Genomic DNA, 15351 nt, shown 5'->3' on the forward strand with positions numbered 1-15351 from the left:
ACAGAGAATTATGGAAATATGCTGCAATACGAAGTCAGTTGCGTAAATTTTAAATGCAAGTTCAAGTACTTGTCGTTAATATCAGGAGCAGCAGGGACTTTCAATACACAATTAAACTGTGTCTAGTTCTGGGCACCAAAATTGACAGAGGATATTGGTAAGCTGGAAGGTGTGCAGAGGAGGGTGACCGAGATGGTAAAGGGTCTGGTAAAGAGATGGCAAAAGGCCCCCAAGTGTTATGAGGAATGGTTGAGGGAGGAGTCTGAAAAAGAGGAGAATTTAAGGAGATCTGCTAGTCGCCTTCAATGCCACCTTGACTGCTGTCACATGGAATACGGAGCAAACCTGTTTTCTTCTGGTCCAGAGGATGGGACCCAAGTTAGAAGAAAGGCGATTCTCACTAAACATCAGGAAAAACCTTTCTGACTGTAAGAGCCATTTGACAGTGGAATGGTCTCCCTCGTGAGGTTGTGGGTTCTCTTTCATTGGCTGCTTTTATTTTATTCCCCCCCCCAATTTTTTTATTGGTTTTCCAAAATTATAACAAGCATAACAACAAACAAACAACAAACATTACAGTATCAAAAAACAAACAAACATTTATCCTAACTGCTATAGTCCACTTTTTTATCATTGTTGGGTGACTTCCTCAAATCCCCCTAGCTGAGTTTCCATACAGCAGTTTTCCAACACTATTTTCATATAAGGTTTACTTGTTCAATTAACATCTTTCTTTTCATTTTGACTTCTATCCATAATATTATGCAATTTCACATAGTTAAATCCTAGGCCAATCTGTTACTCACAAATATTTCTGTTTAAGTGATCTTAATGTATTTAGCTAAATAGTCTTTAAATTTCTTCCATTCCTCTTGGTACTCCTCCTCCTTCTGGTCAGGTCGGCTAGCTCCCAAAAGTCCATCATCTTCATCTGCCATTCCTCCACTCTTGGTACTACTTGTAATTTCATTGGCTGCTTTTAAGCAGAAGGTGAATGGCCATCTGTCTTGCATCCTCTAGTTGTGATTTCTGCCTTGCAGGGGGTTGGACCCCTGGCCAAGAGCTCCCAATTTGCATGGGGCTGCATGGGCAGCGCAAAGGAATGAGGGACAAACAGCCCCAAACAGCAGTGGTACCAAAACAAGGAAGAAGTGGATAAGGGCTCCAGGCCTGCTTTCTACCTAATGTGCCATCTGATTCTCTCTTTTGCAGAGGTTGCAGGAGCTCCACTTACAGGAGAACAGCATAGAGACTCTGGAGGACCAGGCGCTGGCCGGTCTGACCTCGCTGGCGCTGCTTGACCTCAGCAAGAACAACCTGCGCACCATCAGCCGGGTGGCTCTCCGGCCCCTCATCAGTCTTCAGGTGCTGCGATTGACAGGTGAGCCGGCTCAAGAGCTCTTCTGGCGCCACCTGCAGGCCAGAAGTGCTGGTGATAGCGCAGCCATTTCATAGTTTTTTAAATGATATTTATTAAAGTTTCAAAGAAAAGAATTACATGAATTTAAAAAAAGAAGAAAAAGAAAGACAAAAATAAAAATAGAAGAAAAAATACAAAATACAAAAAAAGATAAAAAAACACTTTAAAAAATACATCAGTCTTTCCACACCTTACATTCATTTCCTTGTTTCCCTGACCTCCTCACGCCTCCCTTTTTTGTATTCCAATTCAGTCAGTTAATTCAACAATTTCTTTCCCTCTTTGTTTTTATCTTAGTCCTTTAACATAATATATTATAACTTTGGATTCTCACCTGTTTACAATCCATTTTTACATACACCTTTATAACATTGCTGCTTAAACCACTTAACTTCATTCTGACATCATTCTAACATTCATTAATTTTGCAATTTTTCTGTAAATAGTCTTTGAATTTCTTCCAATCTTCTTCCACTGACTCTTCTCCCTGGTCTCGGATTCTGCCGGTCATTTCCGCCAGTTCCATGTAGTCTATCTCCTTCATCTGCCATTCTTCCCGGGTGGGTAGATCTTGTGTCTTCCAATACTTTGCAGTAAGTATTCTTGCTGCTCTTGTGTTAGCGCAGCCATTTCAAAGCGGGCCTCTGCTCCCCACTTCTCTTATTGCCCCCAAGGTAGAAAAGCTGGGGTAGGCAGGAGGGATGCAGGCGTGTCAGGCTGGGAGGAAATCCCTGCAAGAGCCACAAAGATTTATTTGTAGGAAACGGTGGGTTTTTTTGTGCAGCAGCACCTGCATTCTGGAACCCCCTGCCTATTAACATCAAGCACAGCCTTCCCTGTCCTTTTTTCGGCACCTGCTAGAAACATTCTTTTTTAGACACGTAGAATGCTGAGGTATGTTTTAATCCTGTTCTTAGTTTATTGCTGATTTTATATTCTGGATGTTTTAAAAGAGTTGTTTTTAATGGTAATTTTTATTGTTTTATCCTCTTTGTAAACCGCTTTGAGTGTTGTTGTTTCAACAATCAAGCCGTGTGCAAATTTTATGAAATGAAAATAAATGTGGCCCCAAGGGCTGGAAAAGGTTCCTCATGCCTGCCCTATGAGCAGCTACAGTTTCCAGGATTTGGGTGAAGCCTCAGTTAGTTTGACTGAGTATTCTTTTTTTATTATTGGAAATTTTATTTACAACATAACATAACCCCCCCACCCCCCAATACAGAAATCCACCTTCATTAAACGTGAACATAACATACAATAAGCAAAACATACAACAATACAAACAACCAAATAAAAGACTTCCTTTATCCTGTATCTGGCCTCCTTATTTACTTCTTATAAGCTGTTTCCTTTATGAATAATTATTAAGATTTTTCTAATTATAACTTAAATATCCACAAAGTCTTCTGCAGACATTAATTGATACAAGTCCAGGTATGTATTTTAGGGCACTGTTTTGTATTCTCTGCATTTTCCCCATGCTTTTTGAAACTCTTGTCCACTGTGATCTCTAATTGCCTCTGTTAATCTAGCCAGTTTAATATACTCAAACAGTTTGTCTTGGCATTCCATTTTTGTTGGTAACATTTTTATAACAAATTGAAAAGGATATTTAAATACACTTTCCCGAAAAATCCGGAAGCTTTCTTGCTAGGCTTCATGGGAAAGGAAATAGAAAAAGCAGATCAAAGGTTATTTATGTATGCTATGACTGCTGCCAGAGCTTTGTTAGCCCAAAAATGGAAAGCACCAGAATTACCAACAATAGAGGAGTAGAGGCAGACGAAGATGGTTGATTACGCGGAACTAGCAAAACGGACCTGTAGAATCCGAAATCAGGAGGAAGCAAAATTCCAAAAAAATTGTGGAGTAAATTTATAGAGTACATAAATAACAACTGTAGAAATTTGAAGACTCCGGCAGGACTGAAATAAATCTTAAGATGTAGATAGGATTGGATAAAATAAGAAACGGTGGAAAAAGTAACTGACATAAGAAAACCTGTTGAAGGGAGGGAAGTTGATGCTCAGCACAGTGTGGGGAAAGAATGTGGGAAAATTCAACAATCGCCAACAACCCTTGGCTATTGTTGAATTTTGCTGTATTTTGTTTGTTTGTATTAAACGAAACACCAATAAAAAGCATGTATATATATAAAAAATCCTGCTTGTGGATTTCCCATAGGGGCATCTGGTCTGAGAGATCTTAGGCTGGGTGGGCCCTTGGCTTGATCCCACAGGCTCTTCCTAAATTCTTATTTTGCATGGGGCTATGGAGTGGAGAGAGGTGGGGAGGCAGTGGGAAACTCCTGGGGTGACACTGACTTGTAACCAGACCCACCCCCCTTTCTCTCCCTTCCTTCCTCCTGGCAGAGAACCCTTGGCGCTGTGACTGCTCCCTGCACTGGCTGAGCTCCTGGATCAAGGAGGACGGGCAGCGGCTCCTGAGCCCCCAGGACAAGAAGATCGTGTGCGCGGAGCCCCCTCGCCTGGCTTACCAGAGCCTGATGGACGTCTCCGGCAACAGCCTCATCTGCATCCCGCCGGTCGTGCAGGTGGAGCCCCTGGAAGTGACGGCGCGGCTGGGCGACGACCTGCGCGTTTCCTGCCAGGCCTCGGGCTACCCGCAGCCCCTGGTGACGTGGCGCAAGCTGGCGCACTGGCGAGGGGCTGGGGGTGCCAAGGCCAGCGGCTCCCGGCTCCCAGGCGGGACCTTTGCCCTGAGCGAGCGCAGCGTGGGGGAGCGCTTTGAGCAGTCGGACACGGGCAGCGGGATGCTCTTCCTCAACAACGTGACGGTGGCCCATGCCGGCAAGTACGAGTGTGAGGCTTCCAACCCGGGTGGGACGGCCCGGGTCCTCTTCCACCTCATGGTCAACCTCTCCCAGCAGCAACAGCAGCAGACGTCGCGCGGCTACCCGGCTTCTGTGGACATCAGCCAGGAGCCCCTCTATGACATGGAGAGCATGGACTTCAACGCCCTCAGCATGGCCACGCAGACGGCCATCGCCGTGGCCATCTCCCTCTTGGCCCTGGTGGCCCTCTTGCTGGTCATCATGATCTACCGGAAGCACCACAAGCGGAAAAAGGCCAAAAAGGAGGAGAACATCCTCTACGTCAACGACTACTCGGATGGGCCTACCACCTTCGCCCAGCTGGAGGAGTACCGGGATGAGAGGGGCCACGAGATGTTCGTCATCGACCGCAACAAGCCCCTCTTTGCCACCTACAAGGACCCCCAGGGCCTGGTGGGGACCTTCCCCGAGCAGCTGCAGGATCAAGCCACCCAGACCTTGGAAGGGGAAGAAGACAGCCCCCCGGAAGCCAGCGAGCTCTTTGTCAACCAGGGACTCATGTTCCAGCCTCAGATTGCTTACGAAATCCACTGCTGAAGGATTTTGGGCAGGCGGGGAGAGCCCACAAGCAAGGTGCCCAGGAAACCTTTGGGGTGGGTGGACTCCCCCTCCCCCTGCCCCCTTAGGGGAGCTGCTTCCTTGACCTTTCACCTCCGCCCCGGCCTTCCCGATAGGTCTGCCTTCTCTGCGGTTTAAGGTGATGCAGGAGTAGAACCCACGATGCTTAGGTGACCGTTAGTGGCACCCAATGGGGGAGACGGGGGATTTATTTCTAAGTCTCTCCCCTGGGAGCAATCTCACTCCATAGTGGCACTCCCTCGGTCTCTCTGGAGCTTCCCGGATGCTCTCCGCAAAGACAGGAGAGCGGTTCAAGAGGCCTCCATAAGAAGGCCCATTCGGAAAGTGTTACAGGCGGTGCTATTTTTCTAGAAAAAGAGGGGCCAGAACTCACCATGAAAACCTCCACCGTTCTCTTAGAATGACAACTGCGCCCACCTGAGAGGTGCAGGAACCGAGTTCCAGTGAGTTCCCCCTGGGAAAAAAGCTCTGGTTATGGGGTACTGAACTGGTGGCCACTGATGGACAGCAACAGGCCGCAACCCTTGATTTATCCCAGTCGCCCCCCCAATTTGCCCTCCAGCGTGTACCCTGTGGTTGGACAGAAGGAATTTGACTACTCAGCGAATGAAAGAAAACCCACTTCCTAGGCGTATGTTCGGTCTCTTGACAAGAAGCTGATGGAATCCATAAATGTCATACACTGTGCAGTCTTGACTCTGCTTCCCCCCACTCTTTCACTGACCTTCAACTGACACTGTGGAGATGAAGCCGGGTGGGTGGGGGGCGACGGGGTATACCTTCCAAGAACAGAGAGAGCTTCTCCGGCCAGAGGACAAGTGTGACATTTGTTTTCCAATTTGGTGTTTTGTTTTGTTTTTGTTTCCTTTTGAGGATGAAGGAAAACATACTGTGACAATCACAATGAGTTGAACAGCTCCACTGTATTTGTAAGTCCCACAGGTAGACCCCACCCCACCCCTCACCTGCACAGCCACCCCCACCCCCCTTTTCTGGTGCTACACAACTGTGGTTTTGCAGGAACCTTGAAAACCACAGGAAATGGGGAGGTACCACCAGTCTCTGCCAGGAAAATGGAAATGGCAGCGTCGCAAAGCGATCTGAGCAAATGAGAAGCCAATAAAATGTAGCTGGTGCCGGGGGGGTGCCATGGACCAGTATTTCATTTATATTATTTATTTATAAATTCTTTCCTCTTGTGGAAAGTGTGCGCGACGACCCAAAATTGTGGTCCAAAACGAGTTGCAATCACACGTTTCCTTGCACGCCTGTAAGTAGGGTGTAGCTTTGGGGATTTCTGTTTTTCGCATTTTCCTGATCCTGTGATAATACATTTTAGGCAGAGCATGATGAAGGTGATGCAGAACATCCAGGGAGCTCTCTCAAAGGCTCTACAAACTAAGCAGCCAATCCCTGCACAGAGCACAGTCTGTTTTGCTGACTATATTCCTCCCTGGACTCAGAGAGCCGGGAAGGGAGCAAGGCCAGCTACTCCATATCTCCCCCACCCTCTGGATCAGACCATATCCAGGCCAGAGAGAGCCAAGAGCAAAAAATGGCACATGCAGAATTATCATACAGGGAGGAGAGGTATTGAACTGCCTGCTTTTGCTAACCACCCCATAAATCAACTTTCTGGTTGCCCATTTCAACCCTGGAAGATCAGCCCAGGGCAGACTTCGCCCACCTGCTGCCCTCCAGATGTTTTGTACTACAACTCCCATCAACTGGGGCTGTTGGGAGTTGTAGTACAAAGCACCAGGCTGGCAAAGGCTGGCATAGGCCACAATGAATTTGGAAAGTCTTCAGTGTGCCACAAGACTCAGTGTCGATGTTGCTTTGTGCTGTAGCAAAGAGTCCAACCTCACTTTCCAGTATAAATGCAGCACTCAGTTGTGACTTGCATGTAATCTTGTAGCACCTGGATTTCTCCACTGTTAACATCTATCACCAGTTCTCCCGCCAAGGAAGGAAGGAAGGAACCCTGCAGTCTGTGTGCAAACCTAAAAATTGCGAGTCTGTGACCCTTTCTGGGCAGCTCCTTTGAATTCTTGTCTCCCACCCCAAGGGGTCATGAGAGGGATACTTTAGAGGATGCAACTGTCTTCCCTCTACAGTGGGAAAAGCACTCTGGTTGCAATGGCAAAAACCAGCATTGCAGTCCCTGAAAACAGGCTTCTTGGGTACAGCTGGCTCTCCAGGTCTTTTGGGAATCTAACTTCTGTTAGCATTATCACCACCAGCAGCCCTTCAGCTGAAGGCTCCAGGGTGACTTACAGCATATAAAAAACAAGTAATTGCCACCCGGAAAGTACACTTAGAATTGGAACGTTCATGGCACCATAGTGTGATGGCCTCGGACTCAGAACCTGAGGAGTCTCGGTCTGCACCAGATCCTCTGCCTCAGGCGGCATCTGAACCAAGTCTGGGGCCTGATTCTGAAGCGTCCCAGTCTGCACGGGTTCCCCTGCAACAAGCACCAGCTGGGCCGAGTCAAGGGCTGAGCCTGCCCTGGCTCCAGATTCGGGGATTCCCTCGTTGCCTCCAGCTGGGCCATCGCTTACAGCTGCTCCACTACCGGTTGGGTCAGGGGAGGCTGAGGCGGCCCCTGGGTCTAGTAACCCACCGACGTCTCCTGAGCTGCAGAGACTGAGGTCTGAGAGAAGGAGAGACCTGAGTACTCGCAGGAGGAGTGCTCGCCTTTGGGCAAAATAGGGAGGTGAGTCGCCAGGGGATCAGGACCGGCCGCAAGGCTACTGGACCCTGCCCCAGGTTGCGGTAGCAACATTGCCGCTTGCTGGAATCTGCCTGAGACCCTGTGCCTGACCTAGCCTGGTATCCTGCCTTGGCCCTGTTGGACTGACTCCTCGCAGAATCCTTGGATTTGGGACTGGACCTGGACCACGTTGCTCAGGTTAACCCTGGGCCCAGCACACACAGAATTGTAGTGTTGGAAGGGGCCCCAAGCATCATGACCCCCCTGCAATGCAGGAATCAAAGCCAGCAAATGTCTTCCAGCTACTTTGATGGGTCGCTGTCAACTTTCAGGGCCTGGTTCCTGTCCACTCCCTGCTTTGGCAGAACACAATTGGTCCTCATTTTGCCAGTTCCAGTTCCCTCCCAGCAATACTTGAAATTCTAGGTTCTACCACGTTTACATGACTTTTCCGAAAGGTTTGTAATTAGGATTTATTTATTGGGATGTAAGCTCGTTTGCTTGTACTAGGAAGGAGAAGGCTGCAGTGGGAACAGCCACCCAGCGACGACCACCAGCCTGCCCGCCCCTCCCGATCGGGCTCCCACTGGGCCCCGTATTCTTAAGGGCCGGGTGTCACTCAGTGTCTCCCTCACTCAGCACTCCGGCCTCAATGAGGTACAGCCTGGTCCTGTAGCCCCGATAGGCGGACTGGATCTTGATGGCAGCTTCCTGCTGTTGGCGCAAGATCTGCCGTGCCCTCCAACCCCTCCAGAAGGCCTGGATGAGGGTCGCTGCCCGCGCCACCTGCCACATCTGCTTCCGCGTCTTGAACACCCGCTTCTGGCCCTCGCCCATCCGGCGGGCATAGTAGTTCTCATAAAGCCATTCGGAGGTCCCCGCGCTGGGTGCTCCCTGTTGGTTGAGGCTGGTGGAGGAGAGGCTCCGTGCTGTGTTGCGGTCCCGCGTGGGACGGGCAGACGTGTGGCCCGTGGAATAGCGCTGGCTCAGGCCTCCGTGATCCCTGCCCTGCCTCCGCGGCTGGTCTTCAGACGCTATGCTCTGGTTCCCGGGGTAATAGGCCCTGGGGCCCATCTGGTAGGACACATGGGACCCGTAAGGCTCGGGCCTGGCAGGCGACTGTGACCCTCTCGACCTGGGAGCCGGGCTCTTCCTCCTGGCAGACGCAGGCCGGGCGTGCCCCTCGCACTCGCTGTCGTCCATGTCCGATTCGGAGGGCGGGCCCTTGCCAACCCCCACCAGGACGCGCACAGTGGTGCATCTCCCGCAGCGGGGGCACGACTTGGGCTCTGAGCGCTCTCTTTCCCTGGCTCCTGGCTGCTCTCTTTCCCTGAATTCTGGGCGCTCCCTTTCTCGGGTTTCCGGACGCTCCCTTTCCCGGAATTGCAGGTGCTCTCTCCTGCCTCCCCCCGGGTGCTCCCTCGCATGTGACGACTGAGTCCGAGGGACCTTGCTCGCCCACTCCTCGGGGTCTCCCACGAGACACTTGCGCCAGTGCTTCCTGGGGTAGGGGCCCACCCAAGAGGAGCTCCCGGGCATGTAGCTGGGCTGCCCGTAGTAGGTCCCTCTCGGGCCGGGCCGGTGGGCAGGGCGATGTGGCATCTGCGCCAGCTCCTGCCGGGTGCGGTAGCCCCTCCAGTGCGCCTGGATAGTCGTGGCTGCCCGCCTGCACTCTGCGAGGGCCTGCCGGGTCTTGTAGCCCCGGTAGTGTGCCTGGATGATGATCGTAGCTTGCTCTTTGTCCATCTCCGGGGCACCCCAGGACCTGCTCCCCTCGTTGAAGGAGGCCAGGGAGGGTGTCGTCCTCCTCGTCGTTGTCGTCGTTCTCCTCCTCCTCCTCCTCTCAACCCGATGCTCCTGCCTATACCCTTGCCACGAGGGCACCTGCTCCCGCTGCAGGGCCGCGTACTCCCGGGTGATGAAGTGCCTCCACGCGGCCTGGATGACCGAGGCGGCAGCGTGTTCCCGAAGGACGCGCCTCCGCACCAGGTAGCCTCGCCATGTGGCCTGGATGGTGGTGGCTGCCTTGTCCATGAGCATGTCTAGCTCGTCCACCAGGAAGGAGGAGCGCTGGCGGGAGCGGCTTGTGCTCCGGGCCCGCACCCTGGCCAGGTGGGGGTCGTGGTAGGGCTCCTCATTGTCGTCCTCGTCCTCCCCGCTCTGGGAATTGTAGGGGCACCAAAGGTGGTCCTCGTAGGTCTCCATCCTGGAAGGGGCGGAAAGGGCAGGCATCAGGCAGCGACCAGAATCCCTGCCCCATTTTGGGCCTCAGGTGAGGTCCCAGGGTGGACGGGTTGTCTCCTCTCCACCCTGCTGCATTTTAGGGGGATACCCTTCCACTTTGTGACCTCTTTCCCCTAGAATGGCCCGTGTTTCTGTTGGCTTTTAATCCTACCTCAAAGATGCTTTCCTCCTCCTCTCCCCATCACTGTAAATGTGCCACTCTTGCCCTCAAAGCTCCTCAGAATGGCTTCCTTTCCCATCCACCTCAGCTTCAAGCTTCTAGTCAAAGACCTCCACCATGCAGCCCCTAAGTATAATTTCTCTGCATCTCCCCTGAAATTTGCCCTCTGCTGTTAACTCATTGGTTTCTCACGCTCCCCTTCCCATCATCAAGCCTTCTGCTACCTAACAACGTCTGAAGAGCATCCGTCTGGTCCAGCATCCTGTTCTCACTGTGACCCAAAGAACCTAGATAGACTGCTTCTGGAGCTGGAGGTTCCATAAGGACATAACAGCCTGGCTGCTGGATCAGGCCAATAACCCATCTAGTCAACCTCTTTTTCTTACAGCAGCCACCCAGATGCCCCTTATGGGAAACCCACAATTGGGATTCAAACACACAAGAACACTCTCTTCCAACAACTGGCCATCATGGCTAGTAGTCGCTGATAGCCCTCTCCTCCTTGGATTTGTCTAATCCTTTAAAGCCGCCCAAGATAGTGGCCATCACCGCCTCTTGTGGGAGGGAGTTCCGCAGGTTAACTGTGAGCTGCCTGAAGAAGGGCCTTTATCTGTCCTGAATCTCCCAACATTCAGCTTCTGCCATGTGTGTGGATGCGCTTCCACAAGTGCACACACACACAAACCACACACCACACACAATTTGCCCAGCAGTTCCCTGTTAGTGTTAAAAGTCTTTGAAAAAGCCACACTTGGGCACTGCTCTCTGCCAGAGGAAGGTGCCCATAAATATATATTTTCAATAAATAAAGTTAAATGATAAGTTTTCACAGTAGCTGCCCCATTTCTCGAACCTCTGACTCTGTGTCTCTGAGCACAGGCAGATTGCCTCCCCCAGCCCAGCAAAAAGGAGCTAAAAAAAAAAAAGGTTTCAAAGATACAAAGCAACTTAAAAACAACAACTTTGTGTATTTAGTACCTCTGAGCAGGTACAGACTGCTCCCTTCTGAAGGTTTTCATAAAAGCCATCTTCAAAAATCTGAAGGGGTGTCACATGGAAGATGGAGCCAGTGGGATCCGAACCACCGGATTCAAGTTTCGGGAAAGGAGATTCTGACTAAACTTACTGAGAGGAAGAGCTGTTTTGGCAGTAGAACGGACTCCCTTGGTGATTTATTTGGAGATTTTAAAGCAGAGGTCAGATGACCATCTGTCAGGGATTTTTTAGTGGTGATTTTTGCATTTCAGGGGGCCGGACTAGACGACCCAATGCTATAATGCCATGCTTCCACTGTTATTAGATGCACCTTGGAGTACATAAATGAAATAAATAATGCCATTTCTCTCCCCACCCGCTGCCACCCTGCAGCTTGGCACAAGTCTATTCTGGTACCTAGCCAGGAGGGGAACGAAATGCGGGAACAGTTCCACTCCTTACGTGCTCATGGACACAGCTGCGAGAGTCAGCCAGGACAGAAGTACTGGCAGCCTTCAGGATGAGCAAAAGGGAAAGGAATGGAGTCTTGGCAGGCCTGCGGGTAACGATGCGGATATTTGGTGGATTGCTTGCCTGTTGCAGAATGTAGCTCCAAAAGAGGCCTGGGGGAACTTCTCCCGGGGGCCACATTCCCTCCTGCACAACTGTCCGAGGGCCGGATGCTAGTGGTGGGCAGGGTCTTAAGCAAAAGTAGGTGGAGATGGGAACATAACCATTCTAACTTTGTTGAAGAGGGCGGTTTCTATGCTCAGCTCGCACCCTGCTCCCTGGGTGTCACCTAGGCCATCCAGAGCCATTACATTGGTACTTCGGGTTAAGTACTTAATTCGTTCCGGAGGTCCGTTCTTAACCTGAAACTCTTCTTAACCTGAAGCACCACTTTAGCTAATGGGGCCTCCCGCTGCTGCTGTGCCGCCGGAGCATGATTTCTGTTCTCATCCTGAAGCAAAGTTCTTAAGCCGAGGTACTGTTTCTGGGTTAGCGGAGTCTGTAACCTGAAGCGTATGTAACCTGAGGTACCACTGTACCTCTGAATTTGATTACACTTTCCAGCCAGGCAAAAGCCCTCAAGGAAGATGAGATGCAAGGTGTTTGGCCTGGGAAAGAGGATCATAGAATTCTAGAGTTTGGAAGGGACCCCAGCGGTCATCTAGCCCAACCCCCTGCAATGCGGGAATCTCAGCTAAAGAATCCCTGGCAGGGGGAGTCCATTCCACAGCTGAATAATGATTATATATATATATATACAAATGAAATTATAATAATAAAGAGCTCTTACCGCCAGGAAGTTCTTTCTAATGTTTAGTCAAAATCTCCTTTCTTGGAATTTCAATCCAATGGTTAGGCTCCTTCCCTTCTGAGCAGCAGAAAAGAAACTTGCTGGCTGGGGGAGGAGGTGTAGCTTGGAGAGAGTTTCTCAAGGGCCAGAGAGAGAGGCCAGGAGGGCCGGATTGCCTCCCTTCCACCCCACCCCCTCCATAGGGCAGGGGTAAAAGGGATGGTGGTCTATTACCTTTCTCAGGCAACCATGTCAGCTCTGCCACCTTGATTCTGCCTCTTTACAGCTGCCTCCCTCCGGTTAGGCATAGGGCTGGATATACCCTGCGGCGAGAGAAGCTGTTCACAGCATCACAAGATACTCTCTCTCTCTCTCTCTCTCTCTCTCTCTCTCTCTCTCACAGTCACAGCCTGACTGAGGCTTGGTCCACCTCACCCAGAGGGCACCAGGTTGGGGAAGGCTGGCCTAGATAATCCATTTCATCCAAGGCTTCCTGCAGCTGCCTCACCTCAACCTTCTCCATCAGTTACCCAAGGAAAGCAACCGGTTCCTAGTTTAGCTCAGACTAGGCAGTCTTGTTTAAGAAACACAAATGGCCCCTCCTCTTTCAGAAGACGTCAGAAAAGCTTGCTGGATCAGGCCAGTGATCTACCTAGCCCAGCCTCCTGTTCTCACAGTGGCCAGCCAGGAGCCTGCAGGATAATTAATTATTATTTATTATTTGTACCCCGCCCATCTGGCTGGGTTTCCCCAGCCATTCTGGGCGGCTTCCAACAAAGATTAAAAATACCGTATTTTTTTGCTCTCTAAGATTCACTTTTTCTCTCCTAAAAAGTAAGGGGAGATGTGTGTGCGTCTTACGGAGCGAATGGAGGCTGCGCAGCTATCACAGAAGCCAGAACAGCTTTCACTGCACAACGATCCCTCTTGCTGTTCTGGCTTCTGAGATTCATAATATTCTTTTTCTTGTTTTCCTTCTCCAAAAACTAAGTGCGTCTTGTGGTTCTGGTGCGTCTTATAGAGCGAAAAATACAGTACATTGAAATGTCACACATTAAAAACTTCCCTAAACAGGGCAGCCTTCAGATGTCCCCTAAAAGTCAGGTAGTTGCTTATTTCCTTGACATCTAGTGGGAGGGAGTTCCACAGGGCAGGTGCCACTACCGAGAAGGCCCTCTGCCTGCTTCCCTGTAACTTGGCTTCTCGCAGCGAGGGAACAGCCAGAAGGCCCTCGGATCTGGACCTCAGTGTCCGGGCAGAACGATGGGGGTGGAGAAGCTCCTTCAGGTATACCGTTCTGAGGCCCTTTTGGGCTTTAAAGGTCAACCCACAAGAAGGATTCAAGCGCAAGGGCAACTCTCCCCTTCTGCCATTTCCAGCAACTGGCATTCAGAAACATTGCTGCCTCCAGCTGTGAAGGGAGAGCAGAGCCACCAGGGCTAGGAGCCATCCGTAACCCCCTCCTCCATGAATTGGTTCAGTCCTCTTTTCAAGCCATCCAGGTTGGTGGCCATCTCTGCTTCCTGTGGCAGGGAATTCCACATTTTAACTCCGCACTGCATGAAGGACTTTTATCTGTCCTGAACCTCCCAATGTTCAGTTTCCTTGGATGTCTGCGAGTTTTAGCATTATGAGAGGGAGGCAAACGTTTTTCCACTTCCTCCATGCCGTGCAGCATTTTATAAACTTTGCCTCTGACTCCCCTTTTCTCTAAACTAAAAAGTCCCAAATGCGGCAACCTTTCTTCACAAGAGGAGTTGCTCTACAATGTCCTTTTTGAGGGGAGGCGATTGCATAACGACACATTCCCCAAATTTCCATCTCCCAGACAGGAACTGTCCAACCTTGCAACCAAAACTCCCTTCCTATGAAGGTGATCCCAGAACCTGCCTTTTCTAATAATAATAATACTAATAATACTACTACTAATAATAATAATTTTTAATTTATACCCTGCCCTCCCCAGCCAAGGCCGGGCTCAGAGCGCCCAGATTAGCTCAGAGCTAATGCCGCACACCTGCCAATATTTATTTTATTTTAGCCCATACTTCTCAACTAATTATAGTTTTAAACACAGCCCATTGGGAATCAAAGAGGCAAGCCACAGGGATGCGGAACCTCTGCACATCTACAGCAGCTGATATTGGGAGTTTGGGTGCCTAGTGGGTCTGGCTATGGGTTTTTGGAAGGCCAGACTGTGCACTACTTGACAAAGGAGAACTAAAATGGCGGGTGGCCAAGTTGGGAGATAGCGGTGCTCCCTTGCCTTGAATCCAGGTGAACCGTATCCATTTCTGTTCCCACAGGAAGCCTCTTTGTGCCATACCTATATACAGATGGCAGCTCCCATGCACAGCCCGTTCTCTCCCTTCTGCAGGACCTTCCAGCCACCTCTTACATGGGCCGAGAAATTCTGGGGGCTCCCAACATCACATGCTGACATCACTACAATTGTGGCATCATGGCCTGTGTGCAGCCAATCACAGGCGGTTGGGTGGGGGGAGCCTTTGGCAGCACAAGTTGGAAGTAGGAGCATCCAGTCTGCTTCCTGGGTTCTTCACAGGTGTGTGGTCCATTCACACCTTGACAAAAACACATTTTGGAGGGGAGATCCTTCCTAGTGCTGCTCCTACTGATTTGTTTTGCTCAAGGCCAGGGAAGGTTTAAGCATCAATTGCTGGCAAATTGCAAAGGTTATAAAGCAGTGTATTGGAGATCTTGATTTGCCTTCCCTCTCAATGTGAAAAGACGGATAGACTCAAAGCATCAACACATCTCAAGTTGGGGTCGGGGTGAAATTCAGAATATCATGTGTGCATGAGGGCAGAAGGGTTGTGGGTACTGTGCATAAATAGCAGCACCAGAAGCAAAAATTCCACACAGGAAGATGAAATGACAAGGAAGAACTCCCACTGACTCAACATCTGCATGTTAAGCAATCATTAAAGATCTTCTCGCTGGTCGTAGGGATGCCATCCTCTCTAGGCCTGCTCATGGCAAGGTTTAGGCTTCACATCTGTTTATTGAGCATCCATCCCAATTTGCTCATGTGGCAGCTCCGTTAACACTCGGTTGCCTCCGCTTATCCTTTACTTGTGTGCAT

At 50.3% G+C, this 15351-nt stretch overlaps 2 protein-coding genes across 3 annotated transcripts in view; one reads left to right on the forward strand and one right to left on the reverse strand.

Annotated features, from left to right (window-relative positions):
* Positions 1-6013, forward strand: part of LRRC24 (leucine rich repeat containing 24) — a 36690-nt gene extending 30677 nt beyond the window's left edge. For both annotated transcript variants that reach the window (XM_082235701.1, XM_082235702.1), the window contains exons 4-5: positions 1213-1381; positions 3793-6013. In XM_082235701.1, coding sequence (XP_082091827.1) covers positions 1213-1381; positions 3793-4811 — 1188 coding nt within the window. In that variant the 3' untranslated portion in view covers positions 4812-6013. The remainder of the gene's footprint in view (positions 1-1212; positions 1382-3792) is intronic.
* A 2015-nt stretch (positions 6014-8028) lies between these two features.
* LOC309539250 (uncharacterized protein) lies at positions 8029-14708 on the reverse strand. Its single transcript, XM_082235226.1, has 3 exons — positions 14575-14708; positions 12483-12571; positions 8029-9775 (listed from the first exon to the last, which is right to left on the reverse strand). The coding sequence occupies exon 3, from the start codon at positions 9772-9774 to the stop codon at positions 8185-8187; it is 1590 nt and encodes a 529-aa protein (XP_082091352.1). The 5' UTR covers position 9775; positions 12483-12571; positions 14575-14708; the 3' UTR covers positions 8029-8184.
* Between the last annotated feature and the right edge of the window lie 643 nt (positions 14709-15351).

Source organism: Podarcis vaucheri, assembly GCF_965113315.1.
Source record: "Podarcis vaucheri genome assembly, chromosome: 8".
In the NCBI taxonomy this organism is placed as follows: domain Eukaryota; kingdom Metazoa; phylum Chordata; class Lepidosauria; order Squamata; family Lacertidae; genus Podarcis; species Podarcis vaucheri.